The sequence below is a fragment of the Macrobrachium nipponense genome, chromosome 15 (assembly GCF_015104395.2).
Source record: "Macrobrachium nipponense isolate FS-2020 chromosome 15, ASM1510439v2, whole genome shotgun sequence".
Lineage (NCBI taxonomy): Eukaryota > Metazoa > Arthropoda > Malacostraca > Decapoda > Palaemonidae > Macrobrachium > Macrobrachium nipponense.
In genome coordinates this window covers 15,944,051-15,968,530 of record NC_087208.1, presented here as the reverse complement: position 1 = coordinate 15,968,530, position 24,480 = coordinate 15,944,051, and the positions used below count along the sequence as shown (strand labels likewise).

Below are 24,480 nucleotides of genomic sequence, written 5' to 3'. Positions count from 1 at the left end.
CATGCTCATATATAACCCTTCTCAGGAAAACATTATTTTTAATGAGTCTGGCCTCAGGCGCCAGAATATCTGAACTGTCAGCTCTCTCTAGAGAACCAAATCATATTGATTTCCTCCCGTCAGGAGAAGTTCTGCTCTCAACAGATCGGAAATTCTTAGCAAAGAATGAAGACCCACAAAACAGGTGGTCTCCATGGAAGATTGTCCCTCTTCCACAGGACCCATCATTATGTCCTATTATTACATTAAAATCTTATCTGGGCAGAACTTCTAAAAAGTCTTCAGGTCCTCTTTTTATTAGAGAGAAGGGTGGAACCATTTCCTTGAAGGCCATCAGACAACAAATTCTTTATTTTATTAAACAAGCCAATCCGGATTCAGTCCCTCATGTCCATGATATCCGGGCAGTGGCTACCTCAGTTAATTATTTTCATCATATGAACTTCGAGAATCTTAAAAAATATACGGGTTGGAAATCCCTGACAGTATTTAAACACCACTATCTCTGAAAACTCTAGAGGCCCTTAAATATTTGGCAGTGGCTGCAGGGAACATTGTCTCCCCTGATACGGCCTAGTTATGTAACTCTTAAATCTGTATTTTATTTTTTTGCTATCAATTATCTTTTGGTACTTGCTCTCACCTACCTGCCTCGCTTGTAATGCCTGCCTTTCTGCCTTTTGTTCCGGACTGGATTGCTCATCAACCCACTCCTGCACATGTACATAGTTCATTAATATATTTGTTTTTATGTTCATTACCTGTTACATTTTCCCATAATATTATGGATTTGGTCATATTAGGTGCTTTTTACCATTTGTAATTTGTTATCCTTACCTTGGTTATTAAAACAATAATTTTAAGAAAATTTTTATTTTCCTTTCATATAAATTTTTGTTTGCATTTTATTTCCAAGCTTGTATGGCCAATTCTCTGTTACTATTTCAATGGCCGACAGGTCGAGCCCAGAAAAGGGATTTTGACAAAGGAAAAATCTATTTCTGGGGGAAGACCTGTGTCGCCCAGTGAACCCATCCCTCTCTTTTTCCTTTCCCCACCCTTTAGCTGGCCCAAGCCTGGGTGCGTATTTCAGGAACGAGGGTTTCTGGCAGAGGTAGTAGTAGCGAGCGGAAGGTAGACGTTGTAACGGCACCTCTCTAGAGGGGGATTTTGAGAGGAGACTTCTAATTGGCAAAGCATCTGTGATAGTGGTTTCCACTCGCCCCTGTGCTATACCTACACCCTATGAGGGTGAGTGAGCTGGAGGTAGTAACTCTACCATTCCATATGGCTTTTTTCTCTGGTAAATTTAGCATTTATTTATACCTAGAAATGAGTGCTATAGGGACATTTCACTCGGCGACACAGGTCTTCCCCTAGAAATAGATTTTTCCTTTGTCAAAAACCCTTTTATATAGTAGACCAAAAACAGTACACAGACCAAATGGGCTATGATGTAGCAGCCTTTCTTGAGGGCTACAAATTACATCTGGTTAATCCCATACCTTTAAAGTTGAATTAATTAATCAGGATGAGACAATAACCTATACAAGTTGATAGCCTAATTAAAAATTTCAAGTCAGTGAGTTTCACATTTGAAAGTTAGTTTTACATAGTAGACCGAATAGCCTAGGGCTGGATATAAACAATCTGGGTTAGACAAAAGATGTTAGCCTAACTATGATTTTATATGTGACTTTCTGTTTTTGTATAGCCTTTACATTTGATCTAGAATAATCTGGATTAGGCAATGCCCTATACTAGGCTAAGAGAGAACAATTTAGGGAACATCCTAGGACTGGATGTAAACAGTATCCTAGGCATAATTAAATAACCTAAAGCTATTTAGAAAAGTGGCTTGGGCTAATTATAAACAAATTAGTACATAGAATATTACTCCAAATGGTATGACAATTCAAATTAAAATTTTATATAGACAGTGCAAAAGGACTAATACAGCCATATATGGCTGTCAAAACTAACTTAACCTCAAAGGCCTTAAGTTAAAACAGATTTCTAATAGTCTACTACAAATATGGAAACTGTACGAGGAACTGCAAAGGTGTCCCTCATTGACAATTTAATACTGACTGCTTCTAATAACAACTTGCTTTATATCACTACAGGTCTGCCATTGTGCAGGACTCACAATTCAAGTGTTCCATATCATGTTGCTCGGTTCATTTTGTGCCAGTGCGTATGGCTCATACCACCTGCCATGGGTATGGTCTAGTAACGACCATTGAAAATTTGGTTGGTCGACAGATATGCACCAAACTGGCAGCAAGTTTTAGGGATGAAACTACTGATTTTAAGCTGTCCTGTGATTCCTAGGATTCAGTAGGGCTAAGGAAAGGGGTAATTATACCTTTCCTGCAAAAAAACTTCAGCAGAAGATAAGTAACCCTTTTTCTCAGATCGAGATTTATGTTTGGGTCAAAACCCAGTTACATCAATCCCCAGTACCTTCCAGGTGTTTTATGTTTGGGCAAAAACCCAGTAGCATCAGTCTCCACTATCTCCCAGGTTAACCCTGCAGAGGAAATAGAGGAATTTTAACGTGGAGTCATTCTTACTATGAAATATGAAGCGGCCACTGCCATCGAAATGACTGCTGAACCCAGATGGATCAGGACACAAATTTCAACTAGCCATGGGTGAAGCCTTCTAGAAGGAATTCTATCCCCCTTTGCAGTATCCCAAATGGGATACTAGGATCCATCTGACTCTGACTGATATTACTATATTTCCGGAGGGGTATTATAACTTACCCAGGACTTCTGCCCTTTTGGTAACTGGCAGTTACAATTCAGTTGTTGATGCTCAGTCAAAATGTGCAAGCTTCCCAAAACATGATGCACAGCTTGCAGCATTCGATCAATTCCCTAAGAAATATGAATACTAACATCAGAAAATGTCATTGCAAAAGAATGGCACTGTATGAGGGACATGACGCATGATTCTGAAAAGGAGTTTAAGTTAGTCCCAGTACACTCCAAAGTGTAAAAGCACTGCATCCTACAACCCAAAAGTGAGAGGGGATGCAAATGCTGCCCAAATAAGGTCTACTGTTGGAATTCTGACTAGAAACCACTAATTGGTCAGTTCTCCATACAAAACCTCAAATCAAAATACGACAAGGACTTCAATACTCATCCCTGATGATACTAATAATCCCTGGTTAGATGTATGTACCCATTTTCTCTCCCTATAGTAAATATCTAATTAATGAGAGAAAAACTATGATCGAATCTATACATGTGAAAGACCACTAACAGAAACTGTCTTCTTACCTGTGTCTATAACATTAAAAGCTATAGAAAACACCCATTACCAAGACCAAAGTTACTCACCAAGGAGTCCCAGCCTTCTGTCCCTTCTTTTTCAAAATTATCAATCCTGTAAAGACAGATTTTCAGAAGTTTGTAGTGATTAAAAGACCAGAGACTGAATTAAAACCATTTGCCTTGGTCATCCCAGTTTTAGAAAACCCCAAGCAATTGGCAACTCTACAGCTCCCTTCTGACGGTGAAAAAGCCTCCTTTATTTATGGCTACATAGCAATTTAATACCGCTATGAGAAGAATCTCTGAGGTGACAACCTCGGCAGAATTTCATATGAAGTATTGCAACCTCTAACACCTTGCTGGAAGTTACCATCAAAAGGCTTCCAAAAACGCAATTGTAAGCTAAAACTATTAAATTCTAGTGATATTCAATCATTTACCTTTATTTTGCAACAAATTGGAAGTCTCTAACACAATATTTTGATTTATGGTGAATTTATGAAATAAACTTTTTCCTTACGTCCACGCGGTAACTCTTCCGAAAAAATCATAAATTTTTTCGTCCGATTGTCGTAATGTTTGCACCATTTTAAATTAGCCGTTACATAAAGTTTTATATATGAAAATGTGTGCAATTTCATGTAGAATAAAAGAAAAAACAACCTATGGTTGTAGCTTTTATCAGTTTTGAAATATTTTCATATAAATAACGATAAATAGAAAAAATTCGTCCTTTGGTCAACTTCAACTTGACCAAAATGGACGAAAACTGCAATTGTAAGCTACAACACTTACAGTCTAGTAATATTCAATCAATTACCTTCATTTTGCAACAAACGGGAAGTCTCTAGCACAATATTTCGATTTATGGTGAATTTTTGAAAACATCGTTTTTTATGTCCGCGCGTTACGAATTCACGCATCATTTTGTGATAATATTTTCTGTGTTGCCTTGATCGTTTTACAATGTGTTCTATACCAAAATGATTGCAATTTAGTGTACAATACAATGAAAAAATATTCACTCATTAGCTTTAACCGTTTTGCTCACAGCGCGATTTGTATACAATTATATATGAAATTTTTTTCCGCGCTGTCATATATCCCAATATTTATATATGATAATATTTTTTTTCATTTCTGATGGTTGCATACTAAACTTCAGGCAATGACAAAAATAGGAGCCAAAAATGAACTCTTAATCTTGAAAACTAAGCGTGCTGTGATTAAAAAAAAAAAAAATTTTCCGCTTTGGCGCTCACTCGCGAATGCTGCCGGCATACGGGAGACGATTTTTAAAATACCGCTTCGGCGTTTAAGGGTTAAATGAGATTCCAAACTCTTCCACTTCCTTTCATCATAATCAACACATCCATTACATTTATCATCAAATGACAATCAACACATTCTTTACGTTTATTATCAAATGAACATATTTGCCCTCTACAATTAGTACATACAGGCAATCCCCAGTTATCTGGGTGGGCCGATAAGCGAAAACTACCATTAACCAAAACTCAGTGATTTATGGCGCCATAATGGCGCTTATGGCACGCCATAAGAACCCTTACGGCACCGATAACCGGAACTCGTCCCGTTATGACGCCATAAATTGGCGATTGTATGGCGCTAGACAAGCCCCATAAAGCCAGATCGCCAATAACCGGGGACTGCCTGTAAAGTGTGATTATCCTACGATTCCTTGGTTAGCCTTGTTTTGCAACCTCTAGTGCAATACCTAAAACTAGCAGAACTTGTGTCCAACATTGTCAAAAACACTAAGACCTGATGGTCACCAAGGAAAGAGCAAAAACAAAAAAATAGTTCTCTATCAAAAAACCTAATTCTGAGATGGCTAATACAAGAAGGGAGTACTTCACCAATTGTGATTACAAAATGAAAGTCCAACAAAAAATTTCAAGAATAACTGCAACTGCCAAGCATAGCCATTGGCTGACAGAAACAAACTGACCTCTTTGCCATGTTGTGCCTCTCTCTTGCCCCAAAAGTGAGTGGGGCACTGTTACCTAACCAAAACAAATAGAAAATTAACGCAACCCGTGAATTTCGGGATTTTAACTGCCGGCGAGTGAAATTCTTAGTTATATAATAGCTGGGGAAGTTGTATAATTAAAATTGTAGTTTCCACTCTGTAATAGTAAGGAAATAAACTAGGTTAAGGAAAAGTTTAGTATCACTGAATAAACAACCTCCAAATCTTTTCCCATCATATTGCCCCAATTGTGTCCATATCAAAAGCCTCTACAACTCTTCAGTCTCAAGTTCAATGGAACGAGACAAGAAATCCAAATCTTCGACAAGATGGTTTAAGCACTGATAAAGCATCTGTATCATAAGAGACAGTCCTCCAAGACTTTTAAAAACCAGATTGCTGGCAGACTTGAAAGAAACTTTGTGCACCAGAGTATAGGAAAGCTTCTGAAACACTCTAATTGAAGGAAAAAGCTTGGGCTCTTGTTCTCTAAATACTTAACTGGAGCTACATCATTCGAAGACAACTGAGACCTACCCAGTATTTATACTCTATATGGCCTCTTTTCTCCATTGAATGAGGATAAAGCAAAGCACAAAGCTCCAGCAAATGGCAACAAACTTGAGGACAGTCCTATGATACAAACTTCTTCTGCCACAGGGCGACGAATCCATGTCTTAATGAAAGGGAGACAGGTAAATATACTCTGAAGTGACCCACCTGAGTCAACACAATTCAGCTGAGTAAAAGAAAACAAAGTGCCAAAGAAAACAAGAAATGCTAGGAGTCGGGGGAAGAGGAGTTACGACTTTCACGTCTCATCCGAATTTGAGTCAACAGACTTGAGAGTATTCCCATTTGACATCCTTGGAAAGCTAAGTGGCTAGAATTATTTCTTGCTGGGAAACACCAAAAGATACTGCAACCATAGAAGGATTGGAAAGAGAAACATTAATCAAGGGAGAAGTACGAGATTCCCTGATAGCTGATAAAAAGCATGTAAAGAACAAAAAACCAAGTGCATTTCAACAGAGAAAGAGGAATAACAGACAAAGATTCAGAATGAGCAGTAGATGTACAAGAGAATTGTTTAACAATCAACTGAGTTGACATAACATCAGAACAAATACAACTCACTACAGACACATTATTATTAATACAAGCAGTCCCTGGTTATTGCCAGGGTAATGATAGTAAAAAATACCTGTTAACTGAAACTCGGCGCTTTATGGCTCTTATGGTGCTGATAACCAGTTAATGGCACCTCTGTTAGGTATGTTATGGTGCCATAAGGCGCCGCATTATGGAACCATAAATCGCCAATTTTATGCCGCTAGACAAGCCCCATAAAACCGGCTCACCATCAACAGAGTCCGCCGATAACCAGGGATTGTATCACTGTCTATACCTATATAATTAGTCCTATCGGCTCTGACCTCATATTAGGTGCCAATGATGGCAGAAGTCACATACGCTGTGAAGAATAATGTTTACCAAAACAATCTTTTGGCTAACACATTAAATGATACTGTAAACATGATAAAATGAGAAGCAGGTAACAGAGGGCACAGAACTACATCACCCCAAGAACTGGCCAATTCCCTGACAGAGGATTCTTCCAACTGTTACACGGCAGTCCCACGCTTGGGCTTTGGACGGATGAGAGCATCAACACCTTGCCTCTTACAGAGCAACGCAAAAATAATTGCAAACTATGGGGGACCTGAAATGGTTCCCTAACTTTAATTCAGACAGACCTTTAACTGACTAAAATGAGGTTTACATCTGTTCTAACATCTCAAAGTGCTTTTCCTGAACCTAAGAGGAGCAGGTCTTTGCTTTTCTTTTGCTAAAGCATTAGCAAAAGAAAAGCAAAGACCAAGTTAGACTACTTATGGTACTATTGTGCACAAAAATCCATTCCCTTAGCCATCCAGAGAGTGAACATGAATCCGCTGACTATGAAACACAGAAGCAGTTAAACATGTAACTAATGGAAGACCCAACAGATGTCGCACTGTAGGGGCATATGGGAACGAGAAGGAGGGGTGGGAATTGGGTATTTTTCCTGAGCATAGAGTCAAATCTCTACATTCTAATATCGTTAAGTAAGTAATCATAAAGTTTCTGTTGCTGATGATACTGGGTTTGAGTGTAAAATGTGTACTTGGGCTGCGTCCACACAATCTAACTTTGTTTGATGTGACGTCAGAAGCAGAGACACAGCGGGCAAACCATTCCTGATGTCACAGCATTAAGGAAATATCAGAATTAAATAAGAGAATAAAAGTGCTTAGGAAGTCTGTACTCATGAATTAGTATTTCCTATAGATTATTGTAGCTTATCAACAGACATGATGGTAGTGTTCTATTAAAAAAAAAAGCTAACATTTATATATAGCAGCATATAAAATTTTTTTTCAGGATATCAATATCTAATTTCTACCATTGAATATTTCATTTACCAAATATTTCTCATAATGATATAGCTACACACACTACCATTCTTGAAGGACAAATGGTATAGATATCATTGCTCAGCATAACCCATATACCTCAATAAAGCATTAATAAATTCCATTATGCCTTGGTTACCTGTGAAATATTATCCCTATTTTCTCTTGAAGAATTCCTGTGCCCACTTTGACAATTATAAGCCATAGATCATACCATTATTGAGATCAGCATAGAAAAAAAACTCACTCGCACTAAGCCCCTGTTCTATTAGTGCGGTTACTTGGCCATTCAAGATGGCTACAAGGCTCTGCAGTGCCACCCTTGTAGCAAAACCACTGAACTATGTAGTACTAGTACAGTGGAACTTTGGTTTTCGTATGTAATCTGTTTCGGAACCTCCCATGAAGTGGAAAATGTACGAAAACCGAAACAACAATTCCCATAAAGGAATAATGTAAATAGAATTAATACATTCCAGACCACCAAAAATATTTTTAAAAAAATACATTTAATAGGGAATAACACAGTTTTACATACAGATAACAATAAGAAATGAATATACATGTGTATATGAATGTTTAACCAATAATGAACATCTAACATCACTCTTACCTTTATGGAAGACTCTTGTTAGCGTATGGAAGACGGAGAGGAGGGGAGAGGAGGAGGAGAGTTATTGTTTGGAAGGGGAATCCCCCTCCAAAAGGATATCAGATATCAAAAACCTATCTAGGGTTACTTCTCTACAATTTTTAGTAGACTGTCTGGGGTTACTTCCCCACTTGGTTTTTTACTGGCACTAGGACCAGCTTGAGAGTCACTGGACCCCTGTCACACAACAAAACTTTCCAGAGACATTTGTTTCTGACATCTCTTTAAAATTTGCCTGAACTGGTGCAAAGCATTGTCATTAAACACGTTAGAGACACATATTGCAACGTCTTTGTTAGGATGATGTGTCACAATAAAATGTACAGTGGTACCTCGAGATACGAAAGGCTCAACTTACGAAAAACTCGAGATACGAAAGCTGACACGAAAAATTTTACTGCTCTACATACGAAAAGTTTTCAAGATGCGAAAGGTTTCTGAAAGTCCGAAATTCGCCCGATAACAATTTTGAAACTCGCGCTGCGCGCCGCCATCTTAGTTCTAGTAGACTCGCCACCATCTTCCTGCTCTCCCATTGGTTCCTGATGCTAGCCAAGCCATGAGATCCTTCTCTTCTATTGGACAGCATCCCTCCCATCATGCATCTTATACGTACGTACGTGGTGGTGTCCCTACCCCGGCCACCTCGTACCAGAATCTTTATCGTACGCATGCGGCATTCGTTCGGTCCAACGATTTCGTTTAGTAACGTAAATTCGTTAGTGATTTTGTTGTGCTACTTTATCGTGTTGTGAGAACCTAATTAGGAATACGTACTACATACGTAACTTAATTACATACCAGTACATATAGTCATGGGTCCCAAGAAAGTTGCTGAAGTTCACAGAAAGAAGAGAATGCTTTCTATGGAGACAAAGATGGAGATAATAAAAAAGTATAAAGCTGGCTTGCGGTTGAGTGTGATCGCTAAGGAATACGGCCAAAACTCCGTCGACGATAGGCACCATCCTTAAGCAGAAGGAAGCCATCAAGCAAGCTACACCTTCCAAGGGCATGACTATTTTGTCCAACAAGAGGAGCCATGTGCATAATGAAATGGAAAGGCTGCTTCTTGTATGGATCGAGGACAAAGAAATCGATGGCGATACGATAACTGAGACGGCAATCTGCCAGAAGGCCAGCGCTATTTTCGGCGATTTGATTGTCCAAGCCGAAGACGACGGCGGAGAGGGGACAACAACGGCAACCCCAGAGTTTCAAGGCTTCTCATGGGTGGTTCGAAAAAATTCCGTAAACGGACTGGCATCCATTCGGTGGTGAAGAAATTGAAATTACGTAGAGTATAAAAAAGTAAAAAGAAATGTAAAATCAAAAAAAGACAAATAAATTTTAAGTTTTTTGTAAAGTTAAGTGTTTACAGTTTTGTATATGTGTTTTGTAAAGTTTTAGTTTGTTTTTCTTTTTGACAGTTTTCTATGTGTTTCGTAAAGTTAAGTGTACATATCTGCCGTTTGTCCTCCTCCTCTGCCGCCACTTTCGGAGATAGCCTCACTTGAAAGGTAAGCTTCCACATTTTACGTTACAGTAATAATATTTCTTGTACACTAATATACACTTCATTTACAGGTTTTGCATTTTTATTCTTAATTTAGGTATTGAATGGTCTAAATTGTTGTAGTATTTCATTGTTTATAGGTCAATTTAGCTTTATTATGAAATTTACTGGGGTGTTTTTGGAGGGCTTGGAACGGATTAGCCATTTTACATGTAAAATGTGGTCCAAGATACGAAAAACTCATGATACGAAAGGCGCCTCGGAACGGATTAATTTCGTATCTCGAGGTACTACTGTAATTTGAATTAGGTAAATATGTATAGGAAACTTAATTTTATAATGAAAATAACATATTTTTTCCTGAATACCTTAATTCCATAGTCATGTTAGTTCAGTTCATCTTCAGTTTTTCCATACTATTATCTAGTTCCTGTAAAATTTTTCATCATATTTTTTTCCAGACACACTGTTCCAACTTATACAGTCAACTTAGATGTGGCCCCCTTGAGAAAGATGGGTTGAAATTGTTTCCATTAAGAAAAATGAGGTAATTTCCTATTAACAAAACTGTCCAGAGACATTTGTTTCTGACGTCTCCTTAAAATCTGCCCAAAGTGATACAATGAACTGTCATTAAACATGTTAGAGACACGGATTGCAACATCTTTGTTAGGATGAAACTTCTCAACAAAATTTCTAACATCGCTCCACTTGTCAAACATTTCTTTAATCACTGAAGTAGGCATAGTATCCCCTCTCTCATCCTGCCCCTCCTCCTCGGATTCCTCATCTGCTGCCTGTTGCTGTTCCTGCTGAAAGTCTTGCAGCTCCTCAGTGGTTAGCTCTTCCCTGTGGGCATCCACTAGCTCTTCCACATCCTAGCAACTCACATCTAAGCCCATGGACTTTCCCAGAGACACAAAAGATTCCACAATAGGTTTAGGGTCAGCCTCAAATCCTTCAAAATCCTTCTCGAGGTAACACTCTGGCCACAATTTTCTCCAAGCAGAGTTCATTGTCCTAAGTCACTCCCTGCCAAGCCTTATCTATAAGACTTATGCAATTAAAGATATTGAAGTGATCCTTCCAGAACTCTCTCAGGGTCAATTCAGTATCTGAGGTCACTTCGAAGCATCTTTGGAACAATGCTTTTGTGTGAAGTTTCTTGAAGTTTGTGATGATTTGCTGGTCCATGGGCTGGATGAGATGAGTGGTATTAGGGGGCAAGAACTTAACTGTGATGAATTTAAATTCACCCAGCAACTGGTCTTCCAAACCAGGAGGATGCACAGGAGCATTTTCCATTACCAGGAGGCACTTGAGGGGCAACTGATTACCCTGGAGGTATTTTTTTACCATAGGGCCAAACACTTCATTGACCCACTCAATGACAATTAGCCTTGTGACCCATGCCTTTTTGTTTGCCCTCCACATCACAAGCAATTTATTCTTAATAACATTGTTTTTCTTAACCCTCTTACACCAAGAACGGTAAAAAAATAAAAAAAAAAAATTTGTCTCCTGTGTGCCGGAGGTGTTTCAGAGTGAGCGCAGGAAAGCGGAAAAAATTTTATTCAAAAAATCACAGCCCGCTTAGTTTTCAAGATTAAGAGTTCATTTTTGGCTCCTTTTTTTGTCATTGGCTGAAGTTTAGTATCAACCATCAGAAATGAAAAGAATTATCATTATCATATATAAATAATGCGATATATGATAGAGCAAAAACGAAATTTCATATATAATTGTATTCAAATCGCGCTGTGCGCAAAACGGTTTAAAGGTAACAAGTTACTTTTTTTCGTTGTAATGTACACTAAATTGCAATCATTTTGGTATATACATTGTAAACAATAAAAGCAACACAGAGAAAATATTATCACAAAACAATGCATGAATTCGTAACGCGCGGACGTAAACAAATATTTTTTTCAAAAATTCACCATAAATCTAAGTATTGTCCTAGAGACTTCCAATTTCTTTCAAAATGAAGACAAATGATTGAATATTACTATACTGTAAGAGTATTAGCTTACAATTGCAGTTTTCGACCATATCTGACGAGTTAAAGTTGACCGAATGTCGATTTTTTTTTATATATATATTTTTATATGAAATTATTTCGGAAATAAGAAAAGCTACAACCTTCAATATTTTTCGTTTTATTCTACATGAAATTGCGCACATTTTTCATATATAAAACTTTATGAAATGCCTAATATGAAACGGAGCAAATATTCCGAGAATGGGACGTACGCATTTCGGAGATTTGTGGCGGAGAATCCGCGCACGGAGGGAAGGAAAGATTTTTTTTTTTAAATTCACATAAATCTAAATATTTTGCTAGAGACTTCGATTTTGTTTCAAGATGAAGATAAATGACTGAATATTACTAGACTGTAAGAGTTTTAGCTTACAATTGCGTTTTTCGACCATTTTGTAGAGTCAAAGTTGACCCGAACGTTGGTTTTTTCTATTTATCGTGATTTATATGCAAATATTCAAAAATGAGAAAAAGCTACAACCTTCAATTATTTTTGGTTGTATTCTACATGAAATTGCGCACATTTTCATATATAAAAACTTTATGTAACGGCTAATTTAAAATGGTGCAAACATTACCACAATCGCACGTATGATTTTTTCGGAAGAGTTACCGTGCGGACGTAAAGAAAATGTTATTTTTTTCATAAATTCACCATAAATCAAAATATTGTGCTAGAGACTTCCAATTTGGTTGCAAAATGAAGGTAAATGCTTGAATATTACTAGAATATAAGCGTTTTTAGCTTACAATTCGCATTTTTTCGACCATTTCAGGTAGAGTCAAAGTTGACCGAAGGGTTTGAAATTTTGGCAATTATCGTTAGTTTTTATATAAAAATATCTCAAAACAGATAAAAGCTACAATCATGAGTATTTTATTGTTGTATTCTACATAAAAATGCGCACATTTTCATATATAATACTTCATGTAACGGCTAATTTACAATGGTACAAAAATTATGTCAAGTGACGAAAATAATTTCCGAGATGTGTCACAGATACTTTTTTAGTGCGGCAAGAAAGAAATTCGCGCTTGCGCCTGCGTAACGATTGTAACAAAACAACACCTTGATCCGTGAACTCCCAGCATCCCCCAAGGCGCGTGATTCAAAAGTTTTAGGCTGGTAGGCATATTAGTATTTTTCCGCGAATTTAAAAAAAAACTTTTGTAAGTCGACGTAAATACGTCCAGTCGGCACACGAGAGACAAAAAATGTCGACGTAAAATACGTCCAGTCGGCGTAAGAGGGTTAAACACTCAGGGAGTTTCAGAGTGATACACCAGTTGGGACTTTCACTTTGAAATCCCCACTGGTGTTTCCACAGAACAAGAGTTAGCCTGTCCTTCACAGGCTTGTGCCCTGCCAATGAATTTTCTTCCTGAGTATGTAGGTCCTCTTTGGCATTTTTTTCCAAAACAGGCCTGTTTCATCACAATTGAAGACCTGTTGAGGGAGGAATCCTTTAGCCTCAAGATATTCCTTGAATTCCTGAATGAATTCTTCGGCAGCACATTTGTCTGAACTTACAGCCTCCCCTTGCTGTAAAACACTATGTATCCCTGTATGCTTTTTTAATTTTTCAAACCAGCGTCTCCTGGCCTTGAAATCACTAACAGTTGTTGTTGCCATTTTCTTACTTAGATCAGCATGCAACACCCTAGCCTTTTAAAAAATGATCGCTTCAGACACCTATCCCCCACTAATTGTTTTTCATTTATCCACAATAACAAAAGCTTTTCTATGTCTTCCACTAGTTGCAGTCTCTGTTTTGTTAATAAAGTGACCCCTTTCGCAACATCAGCTGCCTTAATTTAATGTTTCTTTGTAGGATAGAGCTGATTGTTGATGCTGACTTGCTGTACATCCTAGCGAGATACCAACATGTGCCTCACTTTCATACTTTGCTACTAGTTCTTTCTTAAATTCTACAGTATTGCTGGCCTTTTTTACCAAAAGGCTGGCACTTGGAACTTTCTTTGGCCCCATGATGGCTTGTTTGCAATTAGTATCACTAGCAAAAATATCATAAAACACAACGAATGTGCGGTGGTGCGTACTGTGTGCGAGGTGATGCTCATTCAATGAGAAACAAAGGCAGAATGGGTTATGTAAGAAGATAAGATGCTTTATTTGGGCCCTCAGTATGGGGCCCGGTCACACGGTGGGCCCCGGAAGGAGTGTTTCTGAACGTACATAATCTGAGGAAACTTACAAAACCTGAGACAAAATTTTGTTGGAAAAAGTCTACAAAAACCAAATTGTACGATTTAATACCCTCCAGTTATTATTTACAGAGGGTGATAGACAAAATATTGGTCTACCTACCAAGAAAATCATCCAAAATTAGCTGCTTACTAGGAAAACTAAATCTTGATGTAATAAACAGATATTATGGAGTTAGCTGTCAACAAGGAGTTCTGGCCTAGTAAAACTTATTGTAAAAACAATACCATGAAAAATAGGAAAATGTGATAAATTATATAACCTAATAAATCATAAGTATTAATAAAAATGCTTCAACTGAAACTTACCTGCTTTACAGCAGTAAGAACGCCCACATAGCCAGCATAATTAATGGACTCATATACAGTCTTTCCACCTTTTTGCCATTTGAGCTGGACAACAAGAGGTTTTAATAATTCAGCCACACGCCATACATGCTTTTTGGGATCCCATCTGTAAAAACAGCAAAGACTTTAGTAATCAGCAAAAGGAGAAATTTAATCATAAAATATAAGAGTACTATGTATATACGTATGCTTATGTACAATTGTAAATCTATATAAATAAGCATACACACACAAACACATATATAGGAAGTCCCCGGGTTATGACGGAGGTTCCGTTCTTGAGACACATTGTAACCTGAAAACCATCGTAAGCTGGAACGTCATAAAAAATCCTAAGAAAACCTTACTCTTAATGCTTTGGGTGCATTAAAAACTATGTAAACTGCATTCTTATTGCATATTTCATCCAAAAAACCTTCAAATATTGATTATTTTGCATTTTTGGTGTCATATTTCTTCTGCCAGATGAGTGTTGTAGGCGTCGTAATCCTGAAAATAATTTCTGATGAATATAATTGAAAAGCGCCTTAACCTTGGAACATCGTAAGCTGAACCCGTCGTAACCCAGGGACTGTCTGTATAAATATATGGCAGTCCGGTTATTAGCGAGGTTTTGTTCTCACAGCTTAATAATAAGCGAAAATCAACGTTAACTGAAAATCACCCTTCGGTTATGGGCACTGATAATCAGATTTTGGTGGAAAAACTGGCTATTATATGCATATGCATATGTATATATATATATTATATATATATATATATATATATATATATATATATATATATATATATATATATAGATATATATATATATATATATATAAAATGGCACAGAGAGACCACAGAACGAGAGTAAAAGAACATGTCTGAGGCCGCTTGTCACACAGTGGTGGGACTAACAACAATGGCTGATGATGGTGATGATATATATTATATCTGACACTATGACACCAAAAATGCAAAATAATCAATATTTGAAGTTTTTTTATGCAAAATGCAATAAGAATGTAGTTTACATAGTTTTCAATGCCCCCAAAGCATTAAAAGTAAGGTTTTCTGAGCATTTTTGGTGAAGTTCCAGCTTATGACGATTTTCGGGTTACAACGCGTCTCAAGAACGGAACCCCGCCATAATCCGGGGACTGCCTGTATATATATATATATATATATATATATATATATATATATATATTATATATATTATATATATAATACTTACTAATATATATATATATATATATATATATAGATATTATATTATTATATATATATATATAATATATATATATATATATATATATATATATATATATATATTATATATGTGTGTGTGTGTGTGAACTGAAACTTGGCATCATAAGCTCTATAAATCGACAGGTTTTGGTTAATGGCAGTTTTTGCTTAGCAATACCCGGCCGAGAGCGGAACCCCTGCCGATATATATGAAAGCAATATAGTAACTCCATTAAGATTTGACAAAAAAGTTTGAAGAAATCTGAGAAAAAGTTGAAGCCATCTTTTTAGATCCATCATCAAGTTTTAACTAAGATTTCCCATCTACACAGAGTAGGAACTTACGGGCCCTATGTCTTGTGTTACTCACTGTAATGACAGTCTTTGCAGGACATCCCTTTGGCCCCGATTACTTTGCTGTTACCCTTTTTCACTTGCTTTGGTTTCTTCCCATCTGGCTTAACCTTTTTCCCTTTATCTTAATACTATTTTCCCCTCATTAAGAAAATCTTTTGGTTATCTACAGGAGCACTAGTGAAAATTGAACAGAATAAATTAACAAGTGACTAAATCTTTTATAATACAAATAATTGTCTTGCAATTATAAATTTTTTGCCCTAAGATAACTGAACAAATGAGTTAACAATTTGCTGACAAGAATGATCATTTTCATGTGCGACTATTATTTGTTGGGGCCTTTTTAAGTGTACTAATACTTTATTAGTACTTTATTTTATACCCAAACCTAAAACTAAGACACTGGATATTCCAATGTCTCTTTAATACAAATTGCAGAATTGTACAGCATAAAGGAAATAAAGATAATTAATTTCAACAAAGCTGACCTCTCTACCCTATTGGAGTCTTTGTTTCCCTTCTACAATAGATAATTCTTAACATATATATATATATATATATATATATATATATATATATATATATATATATATATATATATATATATATATATATATATATAATAATATATATATCTATATATATATATATAGATATAAATATTATATATATGTATATATATACAGTGGTACCTCGAGATACAAAAGGCTCAACTTACGAAAAACTTGAGATACGAAAGCAAATACAAAGATTTTTGTGGCTCTACATACAAAAATTGTTCAATATATGAAAGGTTGTTGCTGTAAAGTCCGAGATTTGCCTGGACCACCGATAACAATTTTAAAACTCGCGCGCTGCCAACTGAGTAGACTCGCCACCATCTTCCTGCTCTCCCATTGGTTCCTAATGCTAGTCACCGCCATAAGATCCTGCTCCTGCTCTCCTATTGGTCAGCAACTCTCCCATGATCCCATCATGCATCTACGCAGTGGCTTGCTTTTTCGGCCACTTCGCGGCATCATCAGTATCGTAAGCACGCGGAATTCGTTCGTTCTATACGATTTCGTTTATTAATGTTAATTCGTTGGTGATTTTGTTGTAGTACTACTTTATCGTGTTGTGTGAGAACTTTACTTCATATGTATACGTACTACATAACTTAACCCTCTTACGCCGGAGCGGTAAATAAAAAATTGTCTCCCGTGTGCCGGAGGGGTTTCAGAGTGAGCGCGGAAGCGGAAAAAATATTTTTTTCAAAAAATCACAGCGCGCTTAGTTTTCAAGATTATGAGTTCATTTTTGGCTCCTTTTTTTGTCATTGCCTGAAGTTTAGTATGCAACCATCAGAAATGAAAAAAATTATCATTATCATATATAAATAATGCGATATATGATAGAGCAAAAACGAAATTTCATATATAATTGTATTCAAATCGCGCTGTGCGCAAAACGGTTAAAGGTAACAAGTTACTTTTTTTTCGTTGTAATGTACACTAAATTGCGATCATTTTGGTATATAACACATTGTAAAACAATAAAAGCAACACAGAGAAAATATTATCACAAAATAATGCATGAATTCGTAACGCGCGGACGTAAACAAATATTTTTTTCAAAAATTCAACATAAATCTAAATATTGTCTTAGACTTCCAATTTCTTTCAAAATGAAGACAAATGATTGAATATTACTATACTGTAAGAGTATTAGCTTACAATTGCAGTTTTCGACCATATCTGACGAGTTAAAGTTGACCAAATGTCGAATTTTTATATATATATATTTTTTTTATATGCAATTATTTCGGAAAAAAGAAAAGCTACAACCTTCAATATTTTTCGTTTGATTCTACATGAAATTGCGCACATTTTCATATATAAAACTCTATGAAATGCCTAATATGAAATGGAGTAAATATTCCGAGAATGGGACGTACGTATTTCGGAGATGTGTGGCGTGGCGGAGAATCCGCGCGCAGAGGGAAGTAAAGATTTTTTTTAAATTCACCATAAATCTAAATATTTTGCTAGAGACTTCGAATTTGTTTCAAGATGAAGATAAATGACTGAATATTACTAGACTGTAAGAGTTTTAGCTTACAATTGCGTTTTTCGACCATTTCGGTAGAGTCAAAGTTGACCGAACGTGGTTTTTTTTCTATTTATCGTGATTTATATGCAAATATTTCAAAAATGAGAAAAGCTACATCCTTCAATTATTTTTAGTTGTATTCTACATGAAATTGCGCACATTTTCATATATAAAACTTTATGTAACGGCTAATTTAAAATGGTGCAAACATTACCACAATCGCACGTAGGATTTTTTTCGGAAGAGTTACCGCTGCGGACGTAAAGTAAGTTATTTTTTTCATAAATTCACCATAAATCGAAATATCGTGCTAGAGACTTCCAATTTGTTGAAAAATGAAGGTAATTGCTTGAATATTACTAAATTATAAGCGTTTTAGCTTACAATTGCGTTTTTCGACCATTTCGGTAGAGTCAAAGTTGACCAAAGGTTGAAATTTTGGCAATTAACGTTATTTATATGAAAATATCTGCAAAACTGATAAAAGCTACAACCATGGGTGTTTTAGTAGTATTGTGCATGAAATTGCGCACATTTCCATATATAAAAAACTTTATATAACGGCTAATTTTAAAATGGTGCAAACATTACCACAATAGCATGTATGATTTTTTTTCGGAAGAGTTACCGGTTTACCGCGCAGGATCTGGACGTAAGGAAAAAGTTTTTTCATAAATTCACCATAAATTTAAATATTGTGCTAGAGACTTCCAATTAGTTGCAAAATTAAGGTAAATGATTGAATATTACTAGAATATAAGCGTTTTAGCTTACAATTGCGTTTTTCGACCATTTCGGTTGAGTCAAATTTGACCGAAGGTTGAAATTTTGGCAATTATCGTTATTTATATGAAAATATCTCAAAACTGATAAAAGCTACAATCATGAGTATTTTATTGTTGTATTCTACATAAAAATGCGCACATTTTCATATATAATACTTCATGTAACGGCTAATTTACAATGGTACAAAAATTATGTCAAAGTGACAAAATAATTTCCGAGATGTGTCACAGATACTTTTTAGTGTTTTTTTTTTTTTTTTTTTTTTTTTTTTTTTTTCAGGCAAGAAAGAAATTCGCGCTTGCGCGCCTGCGTAACGATTGTAAACAAAACAACACCTTGATCCGTGAACTCCCAGCATCCCCCAAGGGCGTGTGATTCAAAAGTTTTAGGCTGGTAGGCCGTATAAGTATTTTTCCGCGAATTTTAAAAAACACTTTTGTAAGTCGACGTAAAATACGTCCAGTCGGCACACGGGAGACAAAAAATGTCGACGTAAAATACGTCCAGTCGGCGTAAGAGGGTTAATTACGTACAGCATATACGTAGTCATGGGTCCCAAGAAAGTTGAAGTAGGAAAGAAGAGGATGCTTTCTTTGGAGACAAAGATGGAGATCATTAAAAAATATGAAGTTGGTAAGCGATTGAGTGTGATCGCCAAGGAATACTGCCGAAATCCGTCGACAATAGGCACCATCCTTAAGCAGAAGGATGTCATCAAAGCAGCTACACCTTCCAAGGGCGTAACTATTTTGTCCAGCAAGAGGAGCCACGTGCATGATGAGATGGAAAGGCTGCTTCTTGTCTGGATAAAAGACAAAGAAATCGCTGGTGATACAATAACGGAGACGACAATCTCCCACAAGGCCAGCGCTATTTTCGGTGATTTGATTGCCCAGGCTGAAGACGACGGAGGAGAAGGGACATCGACATCAACCTCAGGCTTCAAGGCTTCTCATGGGTGGTTTGAGAAATTCCATTAACGGAATGGTATCCATTCGGTGGTGCGGCATGGGGAGGCGGCCAGCTCGGACACGAAAGCGGCCGAAGCCTTTATTAAGACGTTTGATGAGATGACGCTCAACGAAGGCTACAGTTCTCAGCAAGTCTTCAACTGCGATGAGACTGGCCTTTTTTGGAAAAAAATACCTCTTCGGATGTACATCACGGAGGAAGAGAAGAAGCTACCCGGGCATAAGCCTATGAAAGACAGGCTTACGCTCGCACTTTGTTCGAACGCCAGTGGGGATTACATGGTGAAGCCCCTACTTGTCTATCATTCGGAGACTCCTCGAGCCTTCAAGGCCCACAAAGTGCTTAAGGAGAAGCTTCCAGTGATGTGGAGGGCTAATGCAAAAGCCTGGGTAACGAGACTTTTGTTCATCGAGTGGGTAAATCTGTGTTTCGGCCCAACAGTGAAGAAATTCTTGGAAGAGAGGCGCCTCTCTCTGAAATTTCTGCTGGTGTTGGACAATGCCCCTGCTCACCCTCCTGGCCTCGAGGAAGATATCCTACCGGAGTATTCGTTTATCAAGGTTCTTTATCTTCCGCCTAACACCACCCCTCTCTTCCAGCCCATGGACCAGCAAGTGATATCGAACTTCAAGAAGCTGTATATGAAACATCTTTTTAAGAGATTTTTCGGCATCACCGATACCACAAACCTCACCTTGCGTGAATTTTGGAAGGAGCATTTTGACATCGTCATATGCATCCGACTCATCGATCAAGCTTGGCAGGAGGTTTCGAGGCGAACCTTGAATTCTTCGTGGAGGAAACTCTGGCCTGATGCTGCATCCACCCGAGAATTCAAGGGATTTGACGTGGGCGAAGCTAGTGCTGCAGATTCAGGAACAGTTGACGATCCTGAAACTGTTTCACAACCAGAACTTGACGAGATCGTTGCACTCGGCAAGTCCATGGGGCTGGTCGTCGACGAGGACGACATCAATGATCTTCTCGAGGAGCACCAAGAGGAGCTTACAACGGATGACCTGAAGGAGTTGGAGGCCATGCAACATAACGTCGTTCAAGAAGAGTTCTCTAGCAGCGGCGAGCAGGAGGACAACGACGCTATGACAACGGCAGAAATTAAGGATGCTCTAGCTGCTTTTCATAAGGTGCAATCATTCGTAGAAAAGAGACACCCCGAAAAGGCTTACAAAGGTCGTTTCAGGAACATTGTCAAAAGCAGGCAGAAGCAATCTTCCTTGGATAGTTATTTTTTAAAGAGGCCTTTAGTAGGAGTAAGCAAAAAGGAAGAACCAAGTGATACTACGAAAAAACTGAAAGTTGAAAGTGGTGAAGAAATTGAAATTTTGTAAAAAAAGTAATGTAAAAAAAGTAAAAAAAAATGTAAAAATAAAAAAAGAAAAAAAAATTTAATTTTAAGTTTTTTTGTAAAGTTAAGTGTTACAGTTTTGTTAATGTGTTTCGTAAACTTTAGTTTATCTTTTCCTGACATTTTTTCATGTGTTTCGTAAGGTTAAGTGTATGTACTATAAGAAGTTTTCTGCCGTTTGTCCTCCTCCTCTGTCGCCACTTTCGGAGATAGCCTCACTCGAAAGGTAAGCTTCCACATTTAACTACATAAGTACGTATGTACATACAGTATCTCTTGTATACCATGTACACAAATACACTTTATTTACAGGTACATACATATTAGTACTACTAGTACGTATTAAGTTAGGTATTGAATGGTCCAAATTGTTGTTGTATTTCATTGTTTATAGGTCAATTTAGCTTTATTATGAAATTTACTGGGGTGTTTTTGGAGGGCTTGGAATGGATTAGCCATTTTACATGTAAAATGCAGTTCAAGACATGAAAAACTCATGATACAAAGGCCGCCTCGGAACGGATTAATTTCGTATCTCGAGGCACCACTGTATTTATATATATATATATATAGTATATAATATATCTATAATATATATATATATATATATCATATATATATATATGATATAATATATATATCTATATATATATATATATATATATATATAATATATATATAATATATATATATATATATATATATATATATATATATATATCTATTATATATTATATATATATTTCTCAGTAACTGTTATCCAAGACTTGGGTTTCCCTTAATAAAAATGGTTGAAATAAGTTTATAGTGATATTCAAATGATATAAGCAACTGACATGCTACTGTAATATTACCTGTCTTTAACAAACACTCATGGGATCTCTATCATTAAAGAAATTCTTCTAAGATAAACTTTGATATTGTAATTTCTTGTGAACCTACTGCATAATCATTTATTCCTCTCCATATATGTATAAAAAATTATAATGAGAGAAGTTACATTACTGTAATCTATACTTCTTAAAAATTCTAACAAAATTTTTTATTTCTTTAACTGCTACTGATTGAATAAGCAGCACGACTCAATATTTTTTCATACAATATAGGTAATTTGTTAGGATATCTCGGCAACTTTTGTATTTCAGATGTGTGGAGGTTTACCACCTTAATGTTATCCACTTATATAGAAAGGAAGATAATCCAGGAATAAGTATGTAATCCACACTATACAAAACCTTAAAGAATTGTATGCTACTCCTAAAACTAGGAAAATCTTTCTATGACTGTTAAGCAAAACACATGGAATATCAATATGGTATACTACATACAGTAGCACAATTCATCAGAATCTTTGGGGTATAGATTTCAAATAGATAACAAAAACTCTACACTGCTATGGTCAGCACCTGAATATTTTCTAGATATTTTTTGTTCAATTCCACATAATAGTTCCTAACCAAAACAAACATGTTCTTTATACCTAACATTCAATTTAGGAGGTTTATCTAAAACTATATCACATACAAAATAGTAGCTAGCAAAAACTCATCATAAACACATGGTGGTTAAGTAATTAAGTTCAATAAATTGGGGTATTACTTTTAAGTTTAGTGCACACTTAGATAAAATTATATTCATGAGTGTTAGAATCTAAGCCTTTAGAAGAACCTACCCCATAAAGAGACCAAAATCCAAATTACGACCATGATAGAGGTTTCCATCAGGATCTTGCATTATAATTGAAGTACAGAAGGTAAATACTTCATAAAATATGTTGTACAAGGTGATTTCAGACACTGGCATATCTGCAGCCTTTGCTATACCAATTATTTCTTCATCATACGGATGAGGCAATGAGGCAGCAACCTACAGAGAAAAATAGAAATTATTTGAATAGTGAGAATTAGGTAAAAACCTCAACAATAACATAGTAGTACGTACTTGGCACATGGCTCAATGAAATGACGGAAGGATAACCTACAAATTAACACAACTCAAGAGTGACAAATAAGGTTTTTGCAAGTGAAAAGAATAAAAATGATGCCTAGGAGCCAATAGCAACTGAGTACATCTTCCTTTCTTAATTTAATGAATATCAAAGGCTTCCCTCACTATTGTTAACATAAATCACAGAAACAGCACTACAAAATTGGTCGAATTTTTCTGTACCATCCACATTAAATTATAAATGATAGCCAAAAGAAAAAACACATTTAGCAAGAACTTTTCCCCCAGAAGGGAAAAAAAGTGTTATATATAGTCTCTGTGTACTTTTATCAACTCTGATGTTATAATAGTAGAGGCTGTATTACAATAATTTGCAATTGCTAAATACATTTATGCTTAAAAAGCTAAGGCTCAGACGATAAAATTTTATATGATAAACTGGCACTAGTAGAGAGTATGTATCACACCTTAATCCACAGAATACTTATTGCTCACTGATGTAATTAAAAAACGGTAGTTTTGGAATAGTATAACATTGAGAGAAAATCAATCACACTTAACAAAAAAACTTGGGATGACATCACAGGATATCTTAGTCTCACCCATGACTTGATGGATGGAACTTACGAACCACCATAGGTTTCAACCAAGAACAAAATCTTGTCAGTTTCCTTGTTGTTTTAGTCAATAGTGTAAGCTGTCCTTTACCTCTCACTTTCGATAACATAGCTGTTGTCTGTTCTCTAAGAAGGAGTTACAATCTTTGGTCACCCCAGGGATCCATAAGACAGTCCAACTAACCTCAAAGACTTTTCTTATAAGTTGCTCTCAGCCGGAATGATGGTTGTTGGCACAGCGATAGACTATAAAAAACTCAAGACAAAAGGGCTCTATCTCCTGTTTACAGCAACCACCTTGGTTTTCCTGTCATCCTACTTCCAAAGATGTACAACAGCATGTATGATGGCTATTTTCCTTATCACACACCCGGTATGTGCAAGACAAATATTCACTCCAGTCCCATGCCTTTTCGTCAAAGGAACTGGGTGGCTTTGAGGACTCAGAGCAGCTACCATAAAAGGGATTTTGACAAAGGAAAAATATATTTCTGGGTGAAGGCCTGTGTCGCCCAGTGAAAGTACCTTATAACACTCATTTCAAGGTATAAATAATTGCTAAATATACCAGAGAAAAAAGCTATATAGAAAT

The 24,480-nt window shown here is 36.4% G+C and overlaps 1 protein-coding gene across 1 annotated transcript in view; it reads right to left on the bottom strand.

The window, feature by feature from the left end:
- Positions 1 to 24,480, bottom strand: part of LOC135227001 (acid ceramidase-like) — a 291,051-nt gene that overhangs the window by 79,173 nt on the left and 187,398 nt on the right. The window contains exons 5-6 of the mRNA XM_064266731.1: positions 22,997 to 23,190; positions 14,481 to 14,625 (exon numbers count right to left, since the gene is read on the bottom strand). Of these exons, the coding sequence (XP_064122801.1) occupies positions 14,481 to 14,625; positions 22,997 to 23,190 (339 nt within the window). The remainder of the gene's footprint in view (positions 1 to 14,480; positions 14,626 to 22,996; positions 23,191 to 24,480) is intronic.